At 37.9% G+C, this 22,383-nt stretch overlaps 1 protein-coding gene across 4 annotated transcripts in view; it reads right to left on the bottom strand.

The window, feature by feature from the left end:
* The window catches only part of LOC106869274 (nuclear pore membrane glycoprotein 210), a 115,338-nt gene that overhangs the window by 89,015 nt on the left and 3,940 nt on the right, over positions 1 to 22,383 (bottom strand). For all 4 annotated transcript variants that reach the window (XM_052968387.2, XM_089352464.1, XM_052968388.2 and 1 more), the window contains exons 2-7: positions 16,305 to 16,441; positions 13,730 to 13,861; positions 11,878 to 11,968; positions 5,178 to 5,328; positions 2,793 to 2,922; positions 1,246 to 1,374 (exon numbers count right to left, since the gene is read on the bottom strand). In XM_052968387.2, coding sequence (XP_052824347.1) covers positions 1,246 to 1,374; positions 2,793 to 2,922; positions 5,178 to 5,328; positions 11,878 to 11,968; positions 13,730 to 13,861; positions 16,305 to 16,441 — 770 coding nt within the window. The remainder of the gene's footprint in view (positions 1 to 1,245; positions 1,375 to 2,792; positions 2,923 to 5,177; positions 5,329 to 11,877; positions 11,969 to 13,729; positions 13,862 to 16,304; positions 16,442 to 22,383) is intronic.

The raw sequence follows: 22,383 nt of genomic DNA, 5'->3' as shown, positions 1-22,383 counted from the left end.
ACTTATTGATTACATTTCAATTGTTCGCTTTGTGTATTAAATAACAGATTTTGAAAATTAAAGGTGTATATTTACTTCCTGCATGTCTGTATATATATATCCCTTATTTGAAAAGCAGGGAAGGGTTAGAGCCAAAAAGGATCCAGCTGTGAAAGTATATCTCGACATACTCATCAAACCCATACTAGCATGGAAAACTGGACATAAAAATGAACAAACAATATATATTAATATATCATCATCATTTAACATCTGTCTTCCATATTGGCATCGAATGGATGGCTTGACAGGATCAGACAAGACAGAGGGCTGCATAAAATTCCAATAGTCTTATGATTGTTTCTATGGCTGGATGCTCTTCTTAACACCAACCACTTTGAGTTTTTGAGTGCATTTTTTGTGGAACTGGCATTAGTGAGGTCACCAAGTAATATGCAAGAAAAAGAAAAAGATTTATTAACTGAGTGAGGTTGTGGTAGAAAGGGAAGTGGCTATATGCCAGGTGTTGAGAGACTAAAGTATGATGGGGGACATGCACAGCTATCTTGCTAGAGAAGAGATATATGGTTACTCCATATTATATGGAGCGGGAAGCTGAAAAGTTCGTGGCTTCAGGTAAAAGAAAATACAGGAGGATCAGTTAATTATGATTTTATTCAACATGAGGTCCCACCCATGTCAGCATGGAAGGCAGACATTAAATGACAATGATGATGATGATGATTCCCCTCTTAGTTTCATACACTCATTGTAGGGGTCCTTCAGGTTTTCTAAGCTCTATAAAAGTATTCAGAAGGTTGGGCCTCCAACCAGGCCTTTCACAACACCCTTAAAGCAGGAATTTTTCTGCCATCCCTCCTATAAGTATAACCCACACCAGTGATCCAACCCGTACCTGCATGGAAAACAGACGTTAAATAATGGTAGATATATACAAGTATCATCCCCTAATGCAACAACCATGTCAGCATGAATGTTGTTGGGGACTAAACCTGTTTTCTGTAGGTACTTGTTAACATCATGATGCTAAATTTTTCCCATTTTCAAGAGAAGACACTACTAATTACTTTTTAAGTCTTTCTGAACAGTCAGATGTCAGTTTATCTGGAAAGAAACGAGTTACTTAATAAGAAGTGTTGAAATTAATGTATGAATGATTTCACAGCTTTAGCATCACTCTTTCATTGTCAGCCTATTAACTTTTCAGCCCATTCTTGTATATGAAATAAATATATGCAAGGATACTTCGGTCTCGTAAAACAATTTCAGTGGAACCAAAACTAATTGCTTCAGCTTCTGAGGTTTCCGGATTAAATGAACAGATGTCTGGTCTGACGACTTCCATGTAATATTGTGGAGAAGGCAAATAAATTCCTGAAATAGAAAACAGAAATACAATGTTGCACTGGAATGCCAAAAATTAAAGGAATGTGAAGTAGAAAAATATAATTTATCAAGTAGCACTAAAAACTAACTTGCTTTTTTATTAATGTCATTATGACATTAATAAAGTACACACACACACACATATAGCTATGTGGTAAGAAGCTTGCTTCCCAACTACATGGTTCCAGGTTCAGTCCTACTGCATGGCACCTTGGGCAAGTATCTTATTTATGAGTGGATTTGGTTGACAGAAGCCAACCAAAGCCTTGTGAGTGGATTTGGTAGACAGAAACTGAAAGAAGCCTGTTGAATACATATATACATACAACAGGCTTCTTTCAGTTATATATACATATATATAATCACAGGCATGGTTGTTTGGTAAGAAGCTTGCTTCCCAACCACATGGTTATGGGTTCAGTCCTAATGCGTGGTACATTGAGCAAGTGTCTTCTGCTATAACTTCGGGCTGACCAAAGCCTTTAGAGTGGATTTGGTAGGCAGAAACTGAAAGAAGCCCATCATATGTGTGTGTGTGTGTGTGCGCATGCGTGTGTGTGTGTGCGCATGCGTGTGTGTGTGAGTCTTTGTATCTGTATTTGTCCAACCACCACTGCTTGACAACTGGTGTTGGTGTGTTTGCATCCCCATAACTTAACAGTTCAGCAAAAGAGACCAATAGAACAAGTACCAAGCTTTAAAAAATAAGTCCTGAAGTTGATTCATTCAACTAAAGACTCAAGGTGGTACCCCAACATGGCTGCAGTCTAATGACTGAAACAACTAAAAGATCAAAAGATATATCTGTGTGTGTGTGTCTTTGCGTATGTTTGTCCCCCACCACTGATTGACAACTGGTGTTAGTGTTTTTGCATCCCTGTAACTTAGCAGTTTGACAAAAGAGACCAATAGAATAAGTACCAGGCTTTAAAAAGTATAAGTCCTGGGGTCAATTTGTTCAACTAAAAACCCGCCAAGGCAGTGCCCCAGCATGGCTGCAGTCAAATGACTGAAACAAATAAAAGATATATACACATCACTTATACATACACACACGTATACACATATATACACGTATACATGCATAGATATACATGTGCACATACACTACACACACACATGTGTGTACAGTTAGATTTACAACTACTACTGTATGAGTTAGAGCTCCACATAATCATTAAATAGTCAGCTTCCAGTATAATGGTAAATCAACCACTATACTTGGCAGTGTTACTAGTTATGTTATTCAGACCATACACAGGTGATAAGGTGTCAGGGTGGCCTCCCATGTTACAAGGTAGGTGGGTGTTTCAGAGAGTATGGGAGGAGTGAGAGATGGGGAACGGTGTGGGAGAGGAGAGGTAGGACTAAAGAGTGAATGGAAAGTAGGATAAAAAGTTACTTACGAGTAATGACATTCTGCCTGATTTGTTCCAGTTTATAAAAGACTTTGCCATGAACCAACACGTGTACACTAGGAGGGTTAATCATCAAGTTGGCAATCACTGTCAAACTCACCGTGGCAGGGGGAACATTCTGGAAAGATTTACAAAGAATTTCAAATGGTACATATGTAATACTATGGAAAACAGTGATGGAGACAAAAAACTATATTGAAATTAAAATATATTGTAAAAGAATAAGACAACAGGCAAGAATAAATTCATAAAATAATACGGTGCAAACATGGCTGTGTGGTTAATGAATTTCCTTCTCAACCATGTGGTTTCAGGTTCAGTCCTATTGCATGGCAACATGACCAAATGTCTTCTATTATAGCCCCAATTTGAAGGTGGCAAGCTGGCAGAAACGTTAGCACGCCAGGCGAAATGCTTAGCGGTATTTCGTCTGCCATTACGTTCTGAGTTCAAATTCCGCCGAGGTTGACTTTGCCTTTTATCCTTTCGTGTTAGTGTCTTCTTGTCTTGACATCATGAGATAGTTATAAACTAGTGTTACCATCATACAAGAAAGGTACTTCATTTCTAGCCTTCTGTGAAAACATGTCCAGGGGAAATATCACCTTGCTTGGAAACAGGTGAGGGTTGGTAACAGGAAGGGCCTCTGGTCGTACAAGGACTGCTTCAATGGATTCCATTTGACCCATGCAAGCATAGAAAAATAGATGTTAAAATGATGATGATAATGAAGAGGAGGGGAGGAAGAGAATAACCACATGTTTTGGTTACATAGCAGCTAACATTACCCTATCTCAACCCAAAGAACTACTATAAAATGAGGATGGGTACATAAGTTAATAAAAAGCAAAATCTCTTGTCAAGAACAAAACTATAGTAAAGAATTTTAGAGAAAAAAAGATTAGGTGTTTTTTCTTCGTTACACCATTAACTACCAGCAACTTATTGCCTGATAAACTCAAACATTACTTCCACAAATTTGAGAAAATTAGTCAATTCCTTTGGCATTTCTTTTAATAACACATACAAATTGTAATTGATTCTTTTCTTACCATATTTCTACTGAAACACACTATCTCTATTTCAATTAATTTTGGAAAATAATAAAGAATTTAGTAAAATAACAACATCCTTATTAACCTTTTTTTTTTTACCATATTTTTGTTGAAACACTTTGCTTCCATTTAATTTTGAAAGCAACAAAGAACTTAGTAAAATAATTTTTGCCAGCATGTATTGGACAGTTTGACCAGATCTGGCAAACAGGAGAGCTGCACCAGATTCCAGTCTGATTTGGTTTAGTTCCTACAGCTGGATGCCCTTCCTAATGTCAACCACTTTACCGATTGTGCTGGGTGCTTTTTACACGGTGCCAATATGTGTGCGTGTGTATCAATGTTTGTCTAATGTAATTGTAATAATTAAACTGAAGAATTACAATACATTTTGTACAGAATATATTATACTTTAACAAGAAGAGGGATGTCAGTGACTTCAAAAGTTTCGGCCAGCTGGCTTTTGTCAGACAGGTTGATAAAGAATAACTGGCTGAAACTTAGAAGATACTGTTAACTCTCTTGTAAAAGTATAATATATATATATATATATATATATATATATATATATATATATATATGGTGCTATTTACGTGCCACCAGCACGGAAGCCAGACAGCTGGTGCTCTGGCAATGATCACGCTCGGACGGTGCTCTTAGTTATCTACTGGTACAGATGCCATCACAATTTCGCTTTCGCTTGCCCCAACAGGTCTTCACAAGCCAAGTTTAGTGTTCAATGAAGAGACATTGGCATGGGTGCCAGTCTACAAATTGAGTTCGATTTCGATTTCACTTGCCTCAGGACAGATTTTTTTTTTTTTACAGCCAGATGCGCTTCCTGTCACCAACCCTCATCTGTTTCCAAGTCAAGTAATATTTCCCATGATCAGACATGTTTTCACAGAATACTGGAAATGAAAGACACTGCTTGTATGACAGTGACACTTCTTTTACAACTATCATACCGTGCCAAGAAAAGGAGACATCAACTTACATACACACACACACATATACAACAGGTTTCTTTTAGTTTCTGTCAACCAAATCCACTCACAAGGCTTTGATTGACCTGGAGCCATAGCAGAAGACACAAACCCAAGGTGCCACACAGTGGTACTGAACCTGGAACCACATGGTTGCAAAGCTTCTTAACTAGAGTCACACCCATGACCAGAAATGTGACAAAAAAATTATTTTTCAAATCCAATAACTATAACAAGTTTTCTTTACAAATCTCATTCACATCAATCAAAGAGTTAGTAAACACAAACAATACAAACTCTAAGAGGAAAGACAAAACAAAAATACAACTTACTTTATATATTGGGTCAAAGAGGGTTGCTTCAACTGTAGAACTACCAGTTTTAACTGACTCCACCAAGACAATGTCACCAGTTTTTCCAGCTCGTTCTAATGGCAATATGTGAGGTGGGGTCTGGTATTTAGAATCTTCAAACTTTAAGAATCTAGTTTAAAATCGCAATATAAAAAATATTTCTTTAGACATAATCATGTATTTTTATGATAAATAAGAAACAAAATAATGCAGGAAAATTTCATTAATTTTTTTTTTTGTTCATGAACATTAACTGCTATCTTCATTAAAACACCTGTTCCTGTCCCTCTGTTGTACTTTAGCCTACCATCATCTGGCACAAAGCCACCTCCCTCAATAATACTATCTACATCAATTGAGGGCTCATCTTGTGAGTTATTTGGTGCATCACTTGTGCCAGTGCCATGTAAAAAGCACCCAGTACACTCTGAAAAGTGATTGGCATAAGGAAGGCATCCAGTTGTAGAAAGCATAACAAAGTAGGCACTGGCACACACTACAGTCCTCAAATCCATCACATCCTGTTGAATAGGTCAACCAATGGAAACTATGCCAAAGGAAATAGTGGAGCTTGGACAAACCTTTGGCTCATCAGATTCTGTTGAAATATCCAACTCATGCTAGCATGGAAAATGGACTTTAAATGGTGATGATAACAGCTATGAACACTTTTGATACCAACCTGTCAAAGCCCACTCATGGTTCTATTTCAAAGTGGTCTAAATTATAACCTTCTTCAGTCAAAATCTTGTTAATTTGTTACAAACAACAGCTTAATAATGACTAAAGAAAAACTACATCTAAAATAAATAAACTTTGAAACATCTTCAGGAATATTGTTTTGACATAAGAATAAAAGGCTTCTAAAAGGTCAATGAATGTCTTCCAAAAGCTAACTTATTTTATTTTTGTATTTTTCACAACAGAAGAAACAGTATTGTAGATTAGATAATAAGATATTGATCTTTTGGGAAATCATTTGGTGGAACAAATAAAACTCTTTCCAATTTTGGCAGAAGGCCAGCAATTTTGAGTGGGATCCAGAACACATAGAGCTGCAAGTTAATTGTATTCCTTTTAGTTTTAATGGTTTGTACTCATTTTGACAGGTTGGCATTGAATAGATAAGTACAAATTTGAATATCTATATATAGAGTGAAACAGGTTTGTGTTTATAGCTGAATACAAGAGAGTAAGGAAAATGACTGTCAGTTTGGACATATTATATATAGTTGACAAAAGAAATTATTAGACTAAATCTAAGATTCTTAGTGATCACAAAGGACACAAAACAGAACAATAATAATAATAATAATAATCACTTTAACGTCCACTTTCTAATGCTTGCATGGGTCAGACAGTTTTATTGAGGCAGCAGGATGCTCTTCTTTTTGCCCACCCTTGCTTATTTCTAAGCAAAGTAATATTTACCCATGACCAAACATGTTTCTGCAGCACATTGAATAACATTTATTTATAACAATCATGTGATGTCACCACAAGGAGCCTCACACAAATGCATACACAGACTCAAGCACATATATATAAACAATTGACTTCTTTCAGTTTCCATTTATCAAATTTACTCACAAGGCTTTGGTCAGCTTCAGGTTAAAATAAAATACACTTGCCCAATGTGCCATGCAATGGGACTGAACCTGAAACCATGAGGTTGAGAAGTAATCTTCTTATTTCTTTATTGCCCACAGGGGCTAAACAAAGACAGACAAAAGGATTAAGTCAATTACATCGACCCCAGTGTGTAACTGGTACTTAATTTATCGACCCCGAAAGGATGAAAAGCAAAGTCGACCTCGGCAGAATTTGAACTCAGAACGTAACTGCAGATGAAGTACCGATAAGCATTTCACCCAGCGTGCTAACGTTTCTGCCAGTTCGCCGCCTTTTAGTAATCTTCTTACCAAACAGCTATGCCTGTACAGAAAACCATTAATGGCAAATATAACTTACTGCTTAGTTTTACCCTTTTGTTGTACTCAAGAAGACCTGTCCTCCACAGCAGAAGTGTTAAGCCACATTCCCTGGTGAAGAGAATTGGCCTATAAGAGCCTTGTGCTTGTGCCACATAAAAAGCACCCAGCACACACTGTAATAAGGTCAGCATTGAGAAGGGAAGCAAGTCACCGAAACCAAACCTACTCAGACTGGAACCTGATGCAGCATTCCAGTGATCAACCTGTGCCAGCATGGAAAATGGATATTAAAGGATGATGGTGATGATGATTATTATTTCTGTTGAAATACACTGCATCGGTTGCAATTAATTTTGAAAATAATGAGGAATGTAGTAAAATGACTTTGATATTATTAAGCTGGTGTTTGAAACATAAATTAAAATGTAATTTTGACAAGAAGTTTTAATTTAGATGACTTTAAAACAGGGAAGTTTGTAACATAATTCCAAAGCAATCACAAGCAAGTTGCCATCTCAAAAGAGTTAATACAACCATCTGGCCCTTGAGTATCATTAACAGAATCCACTTTCTTGTAAATATTCGAGCCACGTCTACAGTCTGAAGAAGATAACTCAATAATTTCATGTTCTGCTTTCTGCTACAACTCACAAGACTGGTTTATGCCTCCTTCCTCAACACCACCAGTCTTGGATGTCCTGCAATAATGTCATGGGAACTGACCTTGCTCTTCTTTCGTTAAGCCTAAAGAATCATGCATGCATCCATGCATACATACATACATACATACAAGGAGGTGCTGAAAAATTCCTGACTTTAAGGGTATCGTGAAAGGTGTAGTTGGAAACCCAACTTTCCAAGTTCTTTTACAGGGCTTTGAAAAACTGAAGGACTACTGCAATAAGTGTGTGAACCTGAGAGGGGAATATGTTGAATAAAATCATAATTAACTGATCCTCCTGTATTTTCTTTTACCCAAAGCCAGGAACTCTCCAGCACACCTCGTGTATGTATATATATATATCATCATCGTTTAACGTCCGCTTTCCATGCTAGCATGGGTTGGACGGTTTGACTGAGGACTGGTGAAACCAGATGGCAACACCAGGCTCCAATCTAATTTGGCAGAGTTTCTACAGCTGGATGCCCTTCCTAACGCCAACCACTCAGAGAGTGTAGTGGGTGCTTTTACGTGTCACCCGCACGAAAACGGCCACGCTCGAAATGGTGTCTTTTATGTGCCACCCGCACAAGCCAGTCCAGGGGCACTGGCAACGATCTCGCTCGAAAATCCTACGGGAGCCAGTCAGGCGGTACTGGCAACGGTCACGCTCAGGATGGTACATCTTATGTGCCACCCGCACAAGAGCCAGTCCAGGGGCACTGGCAACAATCTCACTTGGCTTGCCGGGTCCTCTCACGCACAGCACATTTCCAAAGGTCTCGGTCAGTAGTCATCGCCTCGGTGAGGCCCAATGTTCGAAGGTCTTGCCTCACCACCTCAGCCCAGGTCTTCCTGGGCCTACCTCTTCCACGGGTTCCCTCAACTGTTAGGGTGTGGCACTTTTTCACGCAGCTATCCTCATCCATTCTCACCACATGTCCATACCAGCGCAATCGTCTCTCTTGCACACCACAACTGATGCTTCTAATGTTCAGCTTTTCTCTCAAGATACTTACACTCTGACGGGTATTCACATTGACATTACACATCCAACGGAGCATACTGGCTTCATTCCTTGCGAGCTTACGTATGTCCTCAGCAGTTACAGCCCATGTTTCACTGCCATGTAGCATGGCTGTTCGTACGCATGCGTCATACAGTCTGCCTTTTACTCTGAGTGAGAGTCCCTTTGTCGCCAGCAGGGGTAAGAGCTCTCTAAACTTTGCCCAGGCTATTCTTATTCTAGCAGCTACACTTTCAGCGCACCCACCCCCACTACTAACTTGGTCGCCCAGATAGCGGAAGCTATCGACTACCTCTAGTTTTTCACCCTGGAATGAGATAGAAGTTGTTTCCTTATATATATATATATATATATATGTTAATTCTCTAAATGAAGTATTAACAGTAACTGCACGATAAAGTGTAGTATATTGCCACTTAAGTGTGGCTGACCCCTAGGGGTGGATGTTACTGTTGCTTTTAGCCCCAGGAGGACATCTCCTCCAGCTGGCTTATCGACACACGACTGTGTCCTGTTTGCCAAGGGAGTTATCCCTCTCACCACGACCAGCAGCACGAACGTATCCGGATTTCAGGGTTATTTCCCTTCTTCGGCGTTCGACAGCTGATGACCTTGGTGAGAGAGAAAAACCTGGCAAAATCTTATATCTTCTTTTCCAGTGACATTCTTCACTGATATTGAAAAGGTGAAAACAAGCAATGTTAATTCTCTAAATGAAGTATTAACAGTAACTGCACGATAAAGTGTAGTATATTGCCACTTAAGTGTGGCTGACCCCTAGGGGTGGATGTTACTATTGCTTTTAGCCCCAGGAGGACATCTCCTCCAGCTGGCTTATCGACACACGACTGTGTCCTGTTTGCCAAGGGAGTTATCCCTCTCACCACGACCAGCAGCACGAACGTATCCGGATTTCAGGGTTATTTCCCTTCTTCGGCGTTCGACAGCTGATGACCTTGGTGAGAGAGAAAAACCTGGCAAAATCTTATATCTTCTTTTCCAGTGACATTCTTCACTGATATTGAAAAGGTGAAAACAAGCAATGTTAATTCTCTAAATGAAGTATTAACAGTAACTGCACGATAAAGTGTAGTATATTGCCACTTAAGTGTGGCTGACCCCTAGGGGTGGATGTTACTGTTGCTTTTAGCCCCAGGAGGACATCTCCTCCAGCTGGCTTATCGACACACGACTGTGTCGAACGCCGAAGAAGGGAAATAACCCTGAAATCCGGATACGTTCGTGCTGCTGGTCGTGGTGAGAGGGATAACTCCCTTGGCAAACAGGACACAGTCGTGTGTCGATAAGCCAGCTGGAGGAGATGTCCTCCTGGGGCTAAAAGCAACAGTAACATCCACCCCTAGGGGTCAGCCACACTTAAGTGGCAATATACTACACTTTATCGTGCAGTTACTGTTAATACTTCATTTAGAGAATTAACATTGCTTGTTTTCACCTTTTCAATATCAGTGAAGAATGTCACTGGAAAAGAAGATATAAGATTTTGCCAGGTTTTTCTCTCTCACCAAGGTCATCAGCTGTCGAACGCCGAAGAAGGGAAATAACCCTGAAATCCGGATACGTTCGTGCTGCTGGTCGTGGTGAGAGGGATAACTCCCTTGGCAAACAGGACACAGTCGTGTGTCGATAAGCCAGCTGGAGGAGATGTCCTCCTGGGGCTAAAAGCAACAGTAACATCCACCCCTAGGGGTCAGCCACACTTAAGTGGCAATATACTACACTTTATCGTGCAGTTACTGTTAATACTTCATTTAGAGAATTAACATTGCTTGTTTTCACCTTTTCAATATCAGTGAAGAATGTCACTGGAAAAGAAGATATAAGATTTTGCCAGGTTTTTCTCTCTCACCAAGGTCATCAGCTGTCGAACGCCGAAGAAGGGAAATAACCCTGAAATCCGGATACGTTCGTGCTGCTGGTCGTGGTGAGAGGGATAACTCCCTTGGCAAACAGGACACAGTCGTGTGTCGATAAGCCAGCTGGAGGAGATGTCCTCCTGGGGCTAAAAGCAACAGTAACATCCACCCCTAGGGGTCAGCCACACTTAAGTGGCAATATACTACACTTTATATATATATATATATATATATACACATATATATACACACATCACCATCATTTAACGTCCGTTTTTCATGCTAGCATGGGCTGGACGGTTTGACTGAGGTCTGGCAAGCCAGTAGGATGCACCAGGCTCCAAGGGTACTTTTAAATGGGCCGATCATGCAACACTGACATCGGCCATGGCTGCAATCTCACTTCACTTGTCAGATCTTCTCAATCACAGCATATCTCCAAAGGTCTCAGTCTCTTGTCATTACCTCTGTGAGGCCCAACGTTCAAGGGTCATGCTTCACCACCTCATTCCATGTCTTCCTGGGTTTACCTTTTCCACAGGTTCCTTCCACTGTTAGTGTGGCACTTCCTCACACAGCTGTCCTCAGCCATACGTAACACATGACCATAACAGCACAGTTGTCTCTCTTGCACCCCATATTTGATGCTTCTTATGTCCAACTTTTCTCACAGGACACATACACTGTCATGTATGCACACTGACATTACAGATCCAGTAGATCATACTAGCTTCATTTCTTTCAAGCCTATGCACGTCCTCAGCAGTCATGGCCCATGTTTCACTGCCATGTTGCATGGCAGTTTGCATACATGCATCATACAGTCTACTTTTCACCCTGAGCGAGAGACCCTTAGTTGCCAGCAGAGGTAAGAGCTCTCTGAACTTTGTCCAAGCTATTCTTATTCTAGCAGCTACATTCTCAGAGCATCCCCCCTACTACAGACTTGGTCGCCTAGGTAGCGGAAGCTATCAACTACTAATATATGCATGATATATATCACCATCAATTTTACATTTGTACGTCTACACAGGATTATAACTTGATCTTGTAACATACTGCCTAAGATCTTGGTTTCCAGTATATGACTACGAATTTTGCATGTGTATACATGCATAACATTCATGTATAGGTGAATAAGTGTAAAAAAATAAAAAAAAATAAAAAAAAACAATCTTACTTTAGATTTTGTTCTTCAAAAAATTTTTTGTCTCCATTTGGCAAAAATTTCCACTGGAATTCCATACCACTCAGAGTAGTGAAGACATTTTCTAAAAAAGATAAAAATTAAAGAATTCAGTCAAAAGCTGTACAAAAGAAATAGAAAATAAAAATATTAGTGTCTCCCTCTAACTCTGACATGAAAAATCAAATACTTGCTACAGGTGTCTGTTAACATTTATCACTAATCATTGTTACAAACATCTTTATGGATAGGGAGGTCTTGATAGTAAAAATCATCTCAAAGCATTATTCTCCAAATTTAATTATCTATGAAGGTATGTTTTATCCATGAAACCAGATTTATATTTTACCTACTGAAGTAACTACAAAGTCTAGCTTAATCTCAATATATGTCAAAAGAACATAATTATTATTCTCGTTTCAGTCACTGACATCATTGTTTAAAGAGGATATGTAGTACACACACACACACGCACACACATTCTTTAATTCTTTTACTTGTTTAAGTCATTTCACTGTGGCCATGCTGGGGCACCGCCTTGAAGGACTTTAGTCAAACAAATTGACCCCAGGACTTATTTTTTTAAGCCTAGTACTTATTCTATCAGTCATTTTTGCCAAACTGCTAAGTTATGGGGATAAAAACACACCAACACTGGTTGTCAAGCGGATATGGGCAGACAAACACAGACAGATATATACATATATATATATATATATATATATATATTTCTATATATATGTGTGTGTGTGTGTGTGTGTGTGTGTGTGTGTGTGTATAATATATATATGACGGGCTTCTTTCAGTTTCTGTCCACTCATAAGGCTTTGGTCAGCCCGAGGCTATAGCAGAAGACACTTGCCCAAGATGCCACGCAGTGGGACTGAACTCAGAACCGTGTGGTTGGGAAGCAAGCTTCTAACCACACACCCAAACTTGTGTAGTGCTAAGCAGTGTTTCAGTATGAGCAGAATTTAGGTCAGCTGAAATATGTTTGTGACATATTTCAACTGCTAAAAGGCAAATACAATGCACCTACCACGGAGAATATATCTCTCTTACGGTAAAGAGGTGTGAAAACACCCCGTCCGTTCAGTGTCGCCATCTATTAAGAATCTCAGACATCGATGTTTCAAGATTCTTGGCTTTTGTCAATGAGATGTACCTAAGAGAGGCAACTCTGAATACATCTATAAAACCATAGCTTTATGTATAATTCAGTCAACATGTTGACTGATTTGTGCTAGTAGATCACCCAATCGAGGAAAATAACATAAATTGAATGATCACAGTGTGCATTAAGTTACAAACACTGCTTCTGGCATTTCTTGTCAACAAATCACCTGTTAGCTCTGCGCTTTTGAATTCTTCTGGAATATAAAATCCCTAGTTTGAAATCTAGTTACGGGTTAATGACAAGAAGAACAGCCAGCCATAAAAATTTTGCCCTCAATACCATCTTTACAAGCATGGTAAAACAGACACACAATGTTTCCCACCATGGAAACATGGGCATAAAACAATGATGATGATCTATACACAAACACAAATATATAAATTTGCAAAAATCTTTCAATCAAAGCTGCAAGTATCGTTAATGAAAAGTAATAATTAACAAACTAAATAGACTGTTGATATGCTATGAAGTTGTGTATCACTCAAGTATGTCAATAGATATTCTGTTTTAAAGTAAACAAGAGCTGTTTAATTCACATGTTAAATCCATATCACATGCATGGTACACAAGAAAAACAAAGTAACAGAGTCACATTATTATATCAGCAACAAAGTGAAAATGCAGAAGAAAATTGATGAAATTATTGTAAGCCTAATAGCATAAGGTTACCTTCATTATCATAAGCATGAACTGCAAGTATTTCAGGAGTGTCATCAAGAGATATTAGTCGAGTTGTAGTGGAGATTGAGAAACGGGATATCAGGTCAACAATAACATAGCAGTGAAACACCTCATTTGATACTGAAAAATAAATTTTTTTTTTTACAAATTAGATTTAGAAAAAAAATAACTAAATTTAGATACAAAATTGGACATGCAATTTCTAGAATTTAAAATGACTTCTTTCTAACCAGGCTCGAAGGGAATTAAGAAGAAAAAGAATAATTCCCTATGAGACATTCAACTTAGTTTCATAATATTTCTGTTGAAATATATTGCCTTTCATCATCATCATCGTTTAATGTCTGCTTTCCATGCTAGCATGGGTTGGACGATTTGACTGAGGACTGGTGCAACCAGATGGCTACACTTGATTTGGCAGAGTTTCTACAGCTGGATGCCCTTCCTAACACCAACCACTTAGAGAGTGTAGTGGGTGCTTTTACGTGCCACCAGCACGAAGGCCAGTCAGGAGGTACTGTCAACGGGCACGCTCGAAATGGTGTATTTTATGTGCCACCCGCACAAGAGCCAGTCCAGGGGCACTGGCAACGCTCTCGCTCGAAAGTCCTTACACAGGCCGCGGGCACAAGTGCCAGAAAGGCGATGCTGGGCACAGGTGCCATCACAATTTCGCTTTCGCTTGCCCCAATAAGTTTTCGCAAGCTGAGTTTCGTGTCCAATGAAGGCTTTTGATTAATTATAAAAATTATGAAGAATTTACTAAAATAACTGATACTATGAAGCAACACAAAATGACATGAAATTTGATGGAAGGTTTTAATTTAGATCACTTTAACTCTTTTGTTACCATATTTCAATTGAAATATTACCACTTTTTTCTTTCAATTAATTCTGAAATTAATGAAGAAGTTAATAAAATACATTGCTTTTTAAAATTGGCGTTTTGAAACAAATTAACATGAAACTGATTGAAGATTTTCAACTTGGGTCAGTTTCTGGCAGATTCAAATGCAAATATTCAAATTACTGTTGTATTTTGTCTGTAGAGAATATCATTCAAACAATAAGTTCACAACACAATTCATTGAGATAAGGGAATTTTGAGACATCACAGTGTTTCAACCTGAGAAAGGAGCAGACTCCAAGTGTCAGAGAAGCTGATTGTAACCTTATCAAATTTAAGACGTTGGAAGTGATACATCAATAGTTGATAATATCAACAAAGCCCATGAGCGTGAAACAGAGTAACATGTTTCCAAAGAACATGACAAATTCCCAAAGAGAGGAAGAGTTTGGCAAGGATAGGAGCTAGATCTAGGACACACAACTCAAAGGTAACAGAAGAGTCAGTGTCAGGACCATTGGCTTTGTTGCTCTAAAGTGACCAGAAGTGTTTTAAATGTATCTTAATATGTAAATGTGGTGGTGAGATTCATGAAACGAAGAAAAGTTAGGCCAAATGTGTACATAGTTTGATGTTGAATGCAAACCTTCTCAATAGGATTGTTGTTTACAGAGCCATTATAGTTTAGGAGTGTTTAGGCTTTCAAAATAGGGGCCATAGTTGACATCATAAACTTAATACAACAGTGTAAGTGTTTTCAGTTCATCTTATGTTAAAAGTAAATAGATACAAACTATACATATTTTGTGCTGCTGAATATTTCACTAGGTTGTAAGAGAAAGAGGGACCTTCAGGTCTAAGAAAGTTCTTGCATGAAACTGCTTAAAAATTCTTCTCAAGCTACACAAAGCAAAATGTAAATTGAATTCTCAAATATTCAAGATGGAAACATTCTTTGAATAGATACATACCAAAGAAAGGTAAAACATAAAATTAAAATTTTCATCTCTGAATAACCATATTAAGAGTTAAAGCTTACAAGAAGAGTTTATAGAATTACTACACGATAACCTTTAAAATAATGTATCTTTAAAAATGACTGTATTTGAGATAGGCAGAAACAATTACTAAAATTATTGCATCATGTTGTAGCAGAAATGGTAAGATAGCAAGTTAAGGTAGTTGATTTATCACATTAATCTTTTTAATACCAACCTACTCGAGACTATCTCTGATACTATGATTCAAAATTTCTGCTCTAGAGTGATTTAAATTAAAACTTTCCATCAAAAAGTTAATCTATGTTCCTAACACCAGCTCAGTAACAAAGTTTACTAAATTATTTTCAAAATAAAATGAAACAAAGGCACATTTCTTCCTCTCTCTCCCTTTAGTTCTATCAGTGAAAATCCATTTTTTCTATCTCAATCATGCTCTCACTTACACAAGTTGCCTTCAATTTAACCACACATCTTTAACTATGATACTCCAATTTCTGGCCCTCAGACCTGCTGTCACCTCACTGCCTCTATTACTGCTACTACAATGGCCTCTGTCCCTTAGAGCTGGTTCATTTCATGCCACCTCCACTCAGACCCAACCAAACTTACCTGTCTTCCATCCTCTCATCACCCACATCATGCCCATCTCGCAGTAATCAATCAATAATAAACCATTTCCTAGTACTTGAAACAAAATATAAAAATAATGACTCACTCTTATCTTCAACAAATATGATCGAAGTCATTTTGTGGTCAGTTCTTGACACAGTTGAAACCACAGCATGCAACGAACAATCTTCCTCCAGCAAATTCATAGGGGTCACAGCAACCACTTCAGGGTGGGTAGATCTCCTTTGAATGTAGAACACATAACATGTAATAATGTTAACTTCTAATGCATGAGAAACATGGTAACAGACAAAAGCCAAGCATCACATTAACTCATTAGCATTTAAACCAGCCACATCTGGCCCAAATATTTTTCCTGTTTTATGTTCAAACCAACCGTATCCAGCCTTTCACACCTACCCTACAATGTCATTCTAAAAATGAACAATCACATCTTCAAAATATTGAAGCTACAAGATACTACATGATTAATTTTTTAAAACGTGGATAAATAAGCATTACATTCGATAAGTTAATCTGAATGCTAAAGGGTTACACTTACCGTATTTCCTGACATACAAGTCAAATTTTTCAGACCAAAGTTTACAGCCCAAAAATGGCAAGCTAACTTATACAGAAAAACAACTTCATATCAAATATTCCATGTGAAATGTAGCAGGACTTGGAAAGATGATGACAATGCTTGAATATTTACAATACAGATTTACAATATATGCTATGTCAACTCGTATGCCAGAAAATATAGTATATGGGTTTATCTGTCACTTCATTTTTCAGTGCACCTCAAACATTTAAATTCATCTGTTTATTTCTAAGCTCATTTTTCTATGCTAGAATGGGTTAGATGAATATATTATTGAGGCATTGTTTTATAACCCTTCGTGTCAGTAACACTCAGCTGTTTTTTAAGTAAGGGGTCTCTTATACCACGTTTTCAAAAGGTGTGAAGCAAGCAGATTATTTGTTAACAGGAGTGACAACACTACCCACATGTATGTGATTATTTGGTTAAGAAGTTTTCTTCTCAACTACATGGTTTCAAGTTCAATCCCACTGCATGGCATCTTGGGCAAGTGTCTTCTACTATAGCCACAAGCCTTGTGAATAGATTAGGCAGACAGAAATTGAAAGAAGGCTTTTATATATCTTATGTATGTATGTATACATCACACGCTAGTAGTGTAAATGAGTGTCATTGTCAAAAAAAGCAATGTCATTCACTTTTGAAACTCTTCGCAAACATATCTGGTCATGTAGAAATATTAGCCTGCTTGTAAACAGGTAAAGTTGGCAACAGAAAGGCCATCCAGCCACAGAAAAAGCTATCTCAATAAATTCTATCAGATGCATGTAAGCATGGAAAAGAGAGTGTTAAAGCAATGAGATATATAATTATATATATATATATATAATACAAATAATAAATGAGTATATACATATATACGTACATGTATGTACACTTACATCTACCTGTATATATAGATGCATATCTGGGTACAGGACATTGCAAACAAAACGTAGACAAAATGATAAACAAGTACAGAAAACACACAGGTCACATAGAGAACATTTCCTTCATCAGTTGCCACCATTCAACACTGGCGTTTTCAAAGGACATACTAAGTATGTCTACTTGCTGGAAATAACAGTCAAAACTCTTATTTAAATCGCCAAAATACACTGATGATAACTAAAAATCAGTTGTGGTGCAGACTTCAAAATGATAGGTTGGGGGTCTCCATCATGGTAATGCGTGCTGAAGAAGCAAAGGCAATTTTTGCCAGTGCAGAAACAGGTCCACCTGAGTCCAAATACTTAAATGTACGTTCGATTTTAATAACCTGATCTGCCTTCGGTTGATTTCTGTAGTTATCATCAGTGTATTCTGGTGATTTGAATAAGAGCTTTGACTTATTTCCAGCAGGTAGACATACCTAGTACGTCCTTTGATTATTTTAATCCTTCAGCTATTTAATGCTTTCTTGGGGCCTGCAATCACCTATATTATTGATTCTGTTATTATTCATGGTTCAAAACATGTCTTACTCATTACTCAACCTGATAGATGAACAGATGACCTCTCAGTATTTATTTTTAAGTCTGACAATTGTTCTATCAGTCTCTTTTGCAAACCAACACCAGTTGTCAAGTGGTGAGGGTGGACAAAGACAGACACAAAGATATACATATGTAGTGAGTCAAGGAAGTGCTATTTCATTGTCACAAATTAGCACAGTTATGCTTTGGCAACTGCAGTCAATCAGAGTTGGTTGTGTAGCTATAAAATACTGTCATACGTCCAGAAAAGAACTGTTGCAGTCAGTCGGCCAGTGGTTAGCAGAAGTCTTCAACAAGAGCACAGCTATTTTCAGTGGGACTTTGGAAGGACACTACTCCTAATGGCATTACTTCAACTTGAACAGCTATGTTATTTCACCGACTTAATGCCGTAAACTTCAGGATTACAATAAGCTTGCACAGTGAATCCCATTATTCTCTATGGATGGAACCTGCCTGTTCAAACTTCTCACTACCTTTATCATGGTATTCTTCTATCCATTTGTGTGATAGTAAAGCCAATGGCCTTCTTTGACTCCTACATACAATTGACTATTCTCACTGCAACCCAAATAAACTATGACATTTGTTTTAATATAGCCTTCTGACATATTTTCTTAATACCTCACAGATGCAACTGACTTTCCACATAGGTGTACTTATTTGGTAACACTTTGCTCAAGTTACTTTCTTACATAGTTACATTCGAACACAGAAACAACTCCTCTACACACACACATATATATATATATATATATAAAATGGGCTTCCACACAGTTACCATCTATCAAATTCACTAACACGGTATTTGGCCCAGGGCAATAGTAGAAGACACTTACCCAAGGTACCATGCAGTGGGACTGAACCTGAACCCACAAAGTTGTACACAGCCAAAAAGAACTTTTTTAAAAATTAAAAAAAAAAGCTCCCTTTTGGAATTTTCAGATGAAACATGGCCACCCTCAGTGAGATTTGTCAAAAGAGTTACATCCCTTCAATTTTTTAACATCTATTCTTTTATTGCTTTATTTGTTTCAGTCACTTGACTGCAACCACGCTGGAGTACTGCCTTCAGTCGAACAAATCAACCCCAGGACATTCTTTGTAAGCCTAGTACTTATCTTATCGGTCTCTTTTGCCAAACTGCTAAGTTATGGGGACATAAACACACCAACATAAGTTGTCACGCGATGGTGGGGGGAACAAACATAAATACACACACACACATATATTTATATGTATAATGTAACCTCGTGGGCATCGGTACCATTTTCCTCTTTCTCCGTTCTTCCATTCTCCGAACTTTCTATCTTTCCGACGAAGGGCTACGCCCGAAACGTCATACACTCTCTCTTTCCTTTCCTGAGCGTCCAATAATACTATCCATATCACGTTCTCACTTTGTTGTTTTTTTGTTATTGTTTTTTTTAACTATATATATATATATATATATATACGACAGGGTTCTTTTAGTTTCTGTCTACCAAATCCACTCACAAGGCTTTGGTCGGCCTGAAGCTATAGCAGAAGACACTTGCCCAAGGTGCCATGCAGTGGGACCAGACACAGAACCATGCGATTGGTAAGCAAGCTACTTACCACACAGCCACTCCGAAATCTTAATTTTGTAATTAAAGTGATAAAAAAATACTTGTTTAAATATTGATAGAAGACCAGGACTTGAAATCTAGTTTCTTAAATGTAATGTTTATTCATTTTTATTAAAGATAATTATTTTTCTTAAGGAGTTGATAAACCCATTCTCCGAACTTTCCATCTTTCCGACGAAGGGCTACGCCCGAAACGTCATACACTCTCTCTTTCCTATCCTGAGCGTCCAATAATACTATCCATATCACGTCCTCACTTTGTTGTTTTTTTGTTATTGTTTTTTTTAACTATATATATATATATATATATATATATATATATATATATACGACAGGGTTCTTTTAGTTTCTGTCTACCAAATCCACTCACAAGGCTTTGGTCGGCCTGAAGCTATAGCAGAAGACACTTGCCCAAGGTGCCATGCAGTGGGACCAGACACAGAACCATGCGATTGGTAAGCAAGCTACTTACCACACAGCCACTCCGAAATCTTAATTTTATAATTAAAGTGATAAAAAAATACTTGTTTAAATATTGATAGAAGACCAGGACTTGAAATCTAGTTTCTTAAATGTAATGTTTATTCATTTTTATTAAAGATAATTATTTTTCTTAAGGAGTTGATAAATCTATTTCTTTTGAAATTATTCCACCTTTATATGTTCCTACTTTTTGTTGTTTCTGTTTATTGATATTTCATTACTATTTTATAAGTTCTATCCAGTTGACTGGTTGTGAGTAATGACAAATTACTATAGTACATCCAGTCATTATTCACAAACAAGTATGATTTAATAACTTCAGTTTCACCAGTTTCATGGTCATGAGCACAGCTTCTGTTGTTATTAAATTATGAAATAGCAAAGTGTTAAGCTCCCTTAGGCAACTGGTCTCTCTTGAAGCTCAGTCCAAAGTTCCAAATCTGAGATCTACAGTGACAGTTACATGAATTTCTATTGATTTTAGCAATCATAATCCCAATTATACAGTAACATGAAATGTATCGTAAACTCAGTTAAGGAAAGTGGTAGGGATTTACCAAGTGACTAGAAAGGCAGCTAGGTGAGGAAGAAAGGAAGAAATTTGCATATGACCTGCAATGTAAGGTGTGAAATGTTCAGGATTGTGAGACAATGCACGAGAGAGAACTAAGATGTATTCAGAATGATGAAGGCATACTCACTAATGATATAGAAGATGAAAAGGTGATGGACATGGAGAGTGCATGGGATAAAGAGAGGCTATTCGACAAAGGGACCAGCAATTCAAATTGACAGCAGTGTGATAAAGCGAGCGAGGACATGAAGAGAAAGTTGTCGGTCCATCAAGGATAGTTACAGAGATGCTCAAAGTATCTGGTGAGATAGGATATGCAATTACCACTCAGTTAATTAAGTCATACATAATTAAGTCATATCCCATAACAGGTGTAGCAGTACCACTGTAACTGCAACAAAGGCAAAGGAGATGCCTGAGAGAGAAACAATAATACAGGAATCAAACTAGTTGATCAGGTTATAAACATCATGGAGAGAGTCACAGACAATTGTTCCATGATAGAGTAGACCTAAATGAGATGTAATTTGTCTTTATTCCCAAAAGAGGTACCACAGATACAAACTTCCTAATGAGGCAAATGCAAGAGAAATACTTGGCTAAGAATAAACCACTAATCTAGCATTCATTGACAGAGTACCATGCTCAGTAATTTGTGGTCATTGAAGAAGCGAGCTGTTGACGAATGGCTTATGAAGGCTGTACAAGTTACAGTACAAAGATGCACTAAGTTGACAACAATTTCAGTGATGAATTTAGCTTGAAGGTAGTTTATCAGTCCTAATCCTCTTTTATTCATCACAGATCACCACAGAGGAATTTAAGGTTAGACGCCTATGGGAACTCTTATATGCTGATGATCTGCTTCTCATAGCTGAATCTATATGAGAATTAGGAAATTCCAGGTATGGAAGCTAATCCTAGAATTATCAAATGATTGGCACTAGAATCAAGAGGACTTAAGGTAAAATAAGCAAAGGTGAAAGTTTTAGAAAGAAAGATGACAAGACCCTGATATCGTCAGGGAAATAGCCTAGCTCAATATACAGAAATGGAATAGGTATAAACTCCATACAGTGTACCCAATGTAAGCTATGGACACACAACAGGTGTAGAGGAGTCAAAGGCAAATTAACAGAGAACATTAACTTCATATATGATAGATGCACTAGAGCAGTACATACTACGAACACACTGGAAATGGATGCTCCTGAATGCTGGGCTGGTTCACTCAAAGTAGTTACTTTTGTTACTTAGCAAGGGAAGTGATTGCTCTGGAAGTATAGTAGCCAGAGTAAGAACAGGTTCAAGAAAATTCAGAGAGCTATTACAGTGACCAACAACTAAGGTCTTTTTCCTTACAGTGAAGGGCAGATTGTACAACACTTGTGTTAGAACTGCAATGCTGCAAGACAGTGAGATATGGGCCTTAAATGCAG

Source organism: Octopus bimaculoides, chromosome 5 (assembly GCF_046866305.1).
Source record: "Octopus bimaculoides isolate indiv1 chromosome 5, ASM4686630v1, whole genome shotgun sequence".
Lineage (NCBI taxonomy): Eukaryota > Metazoa > Mollusca > Cephalopoda > Octopoda > Octopodidae > Octopus > Octopus bimaculoides.
The sequence above is the reverse complement of the archived record's forward strand: the minus strand, read 5'-3'. Positions and strand labels throughout refer to the sequence as shown.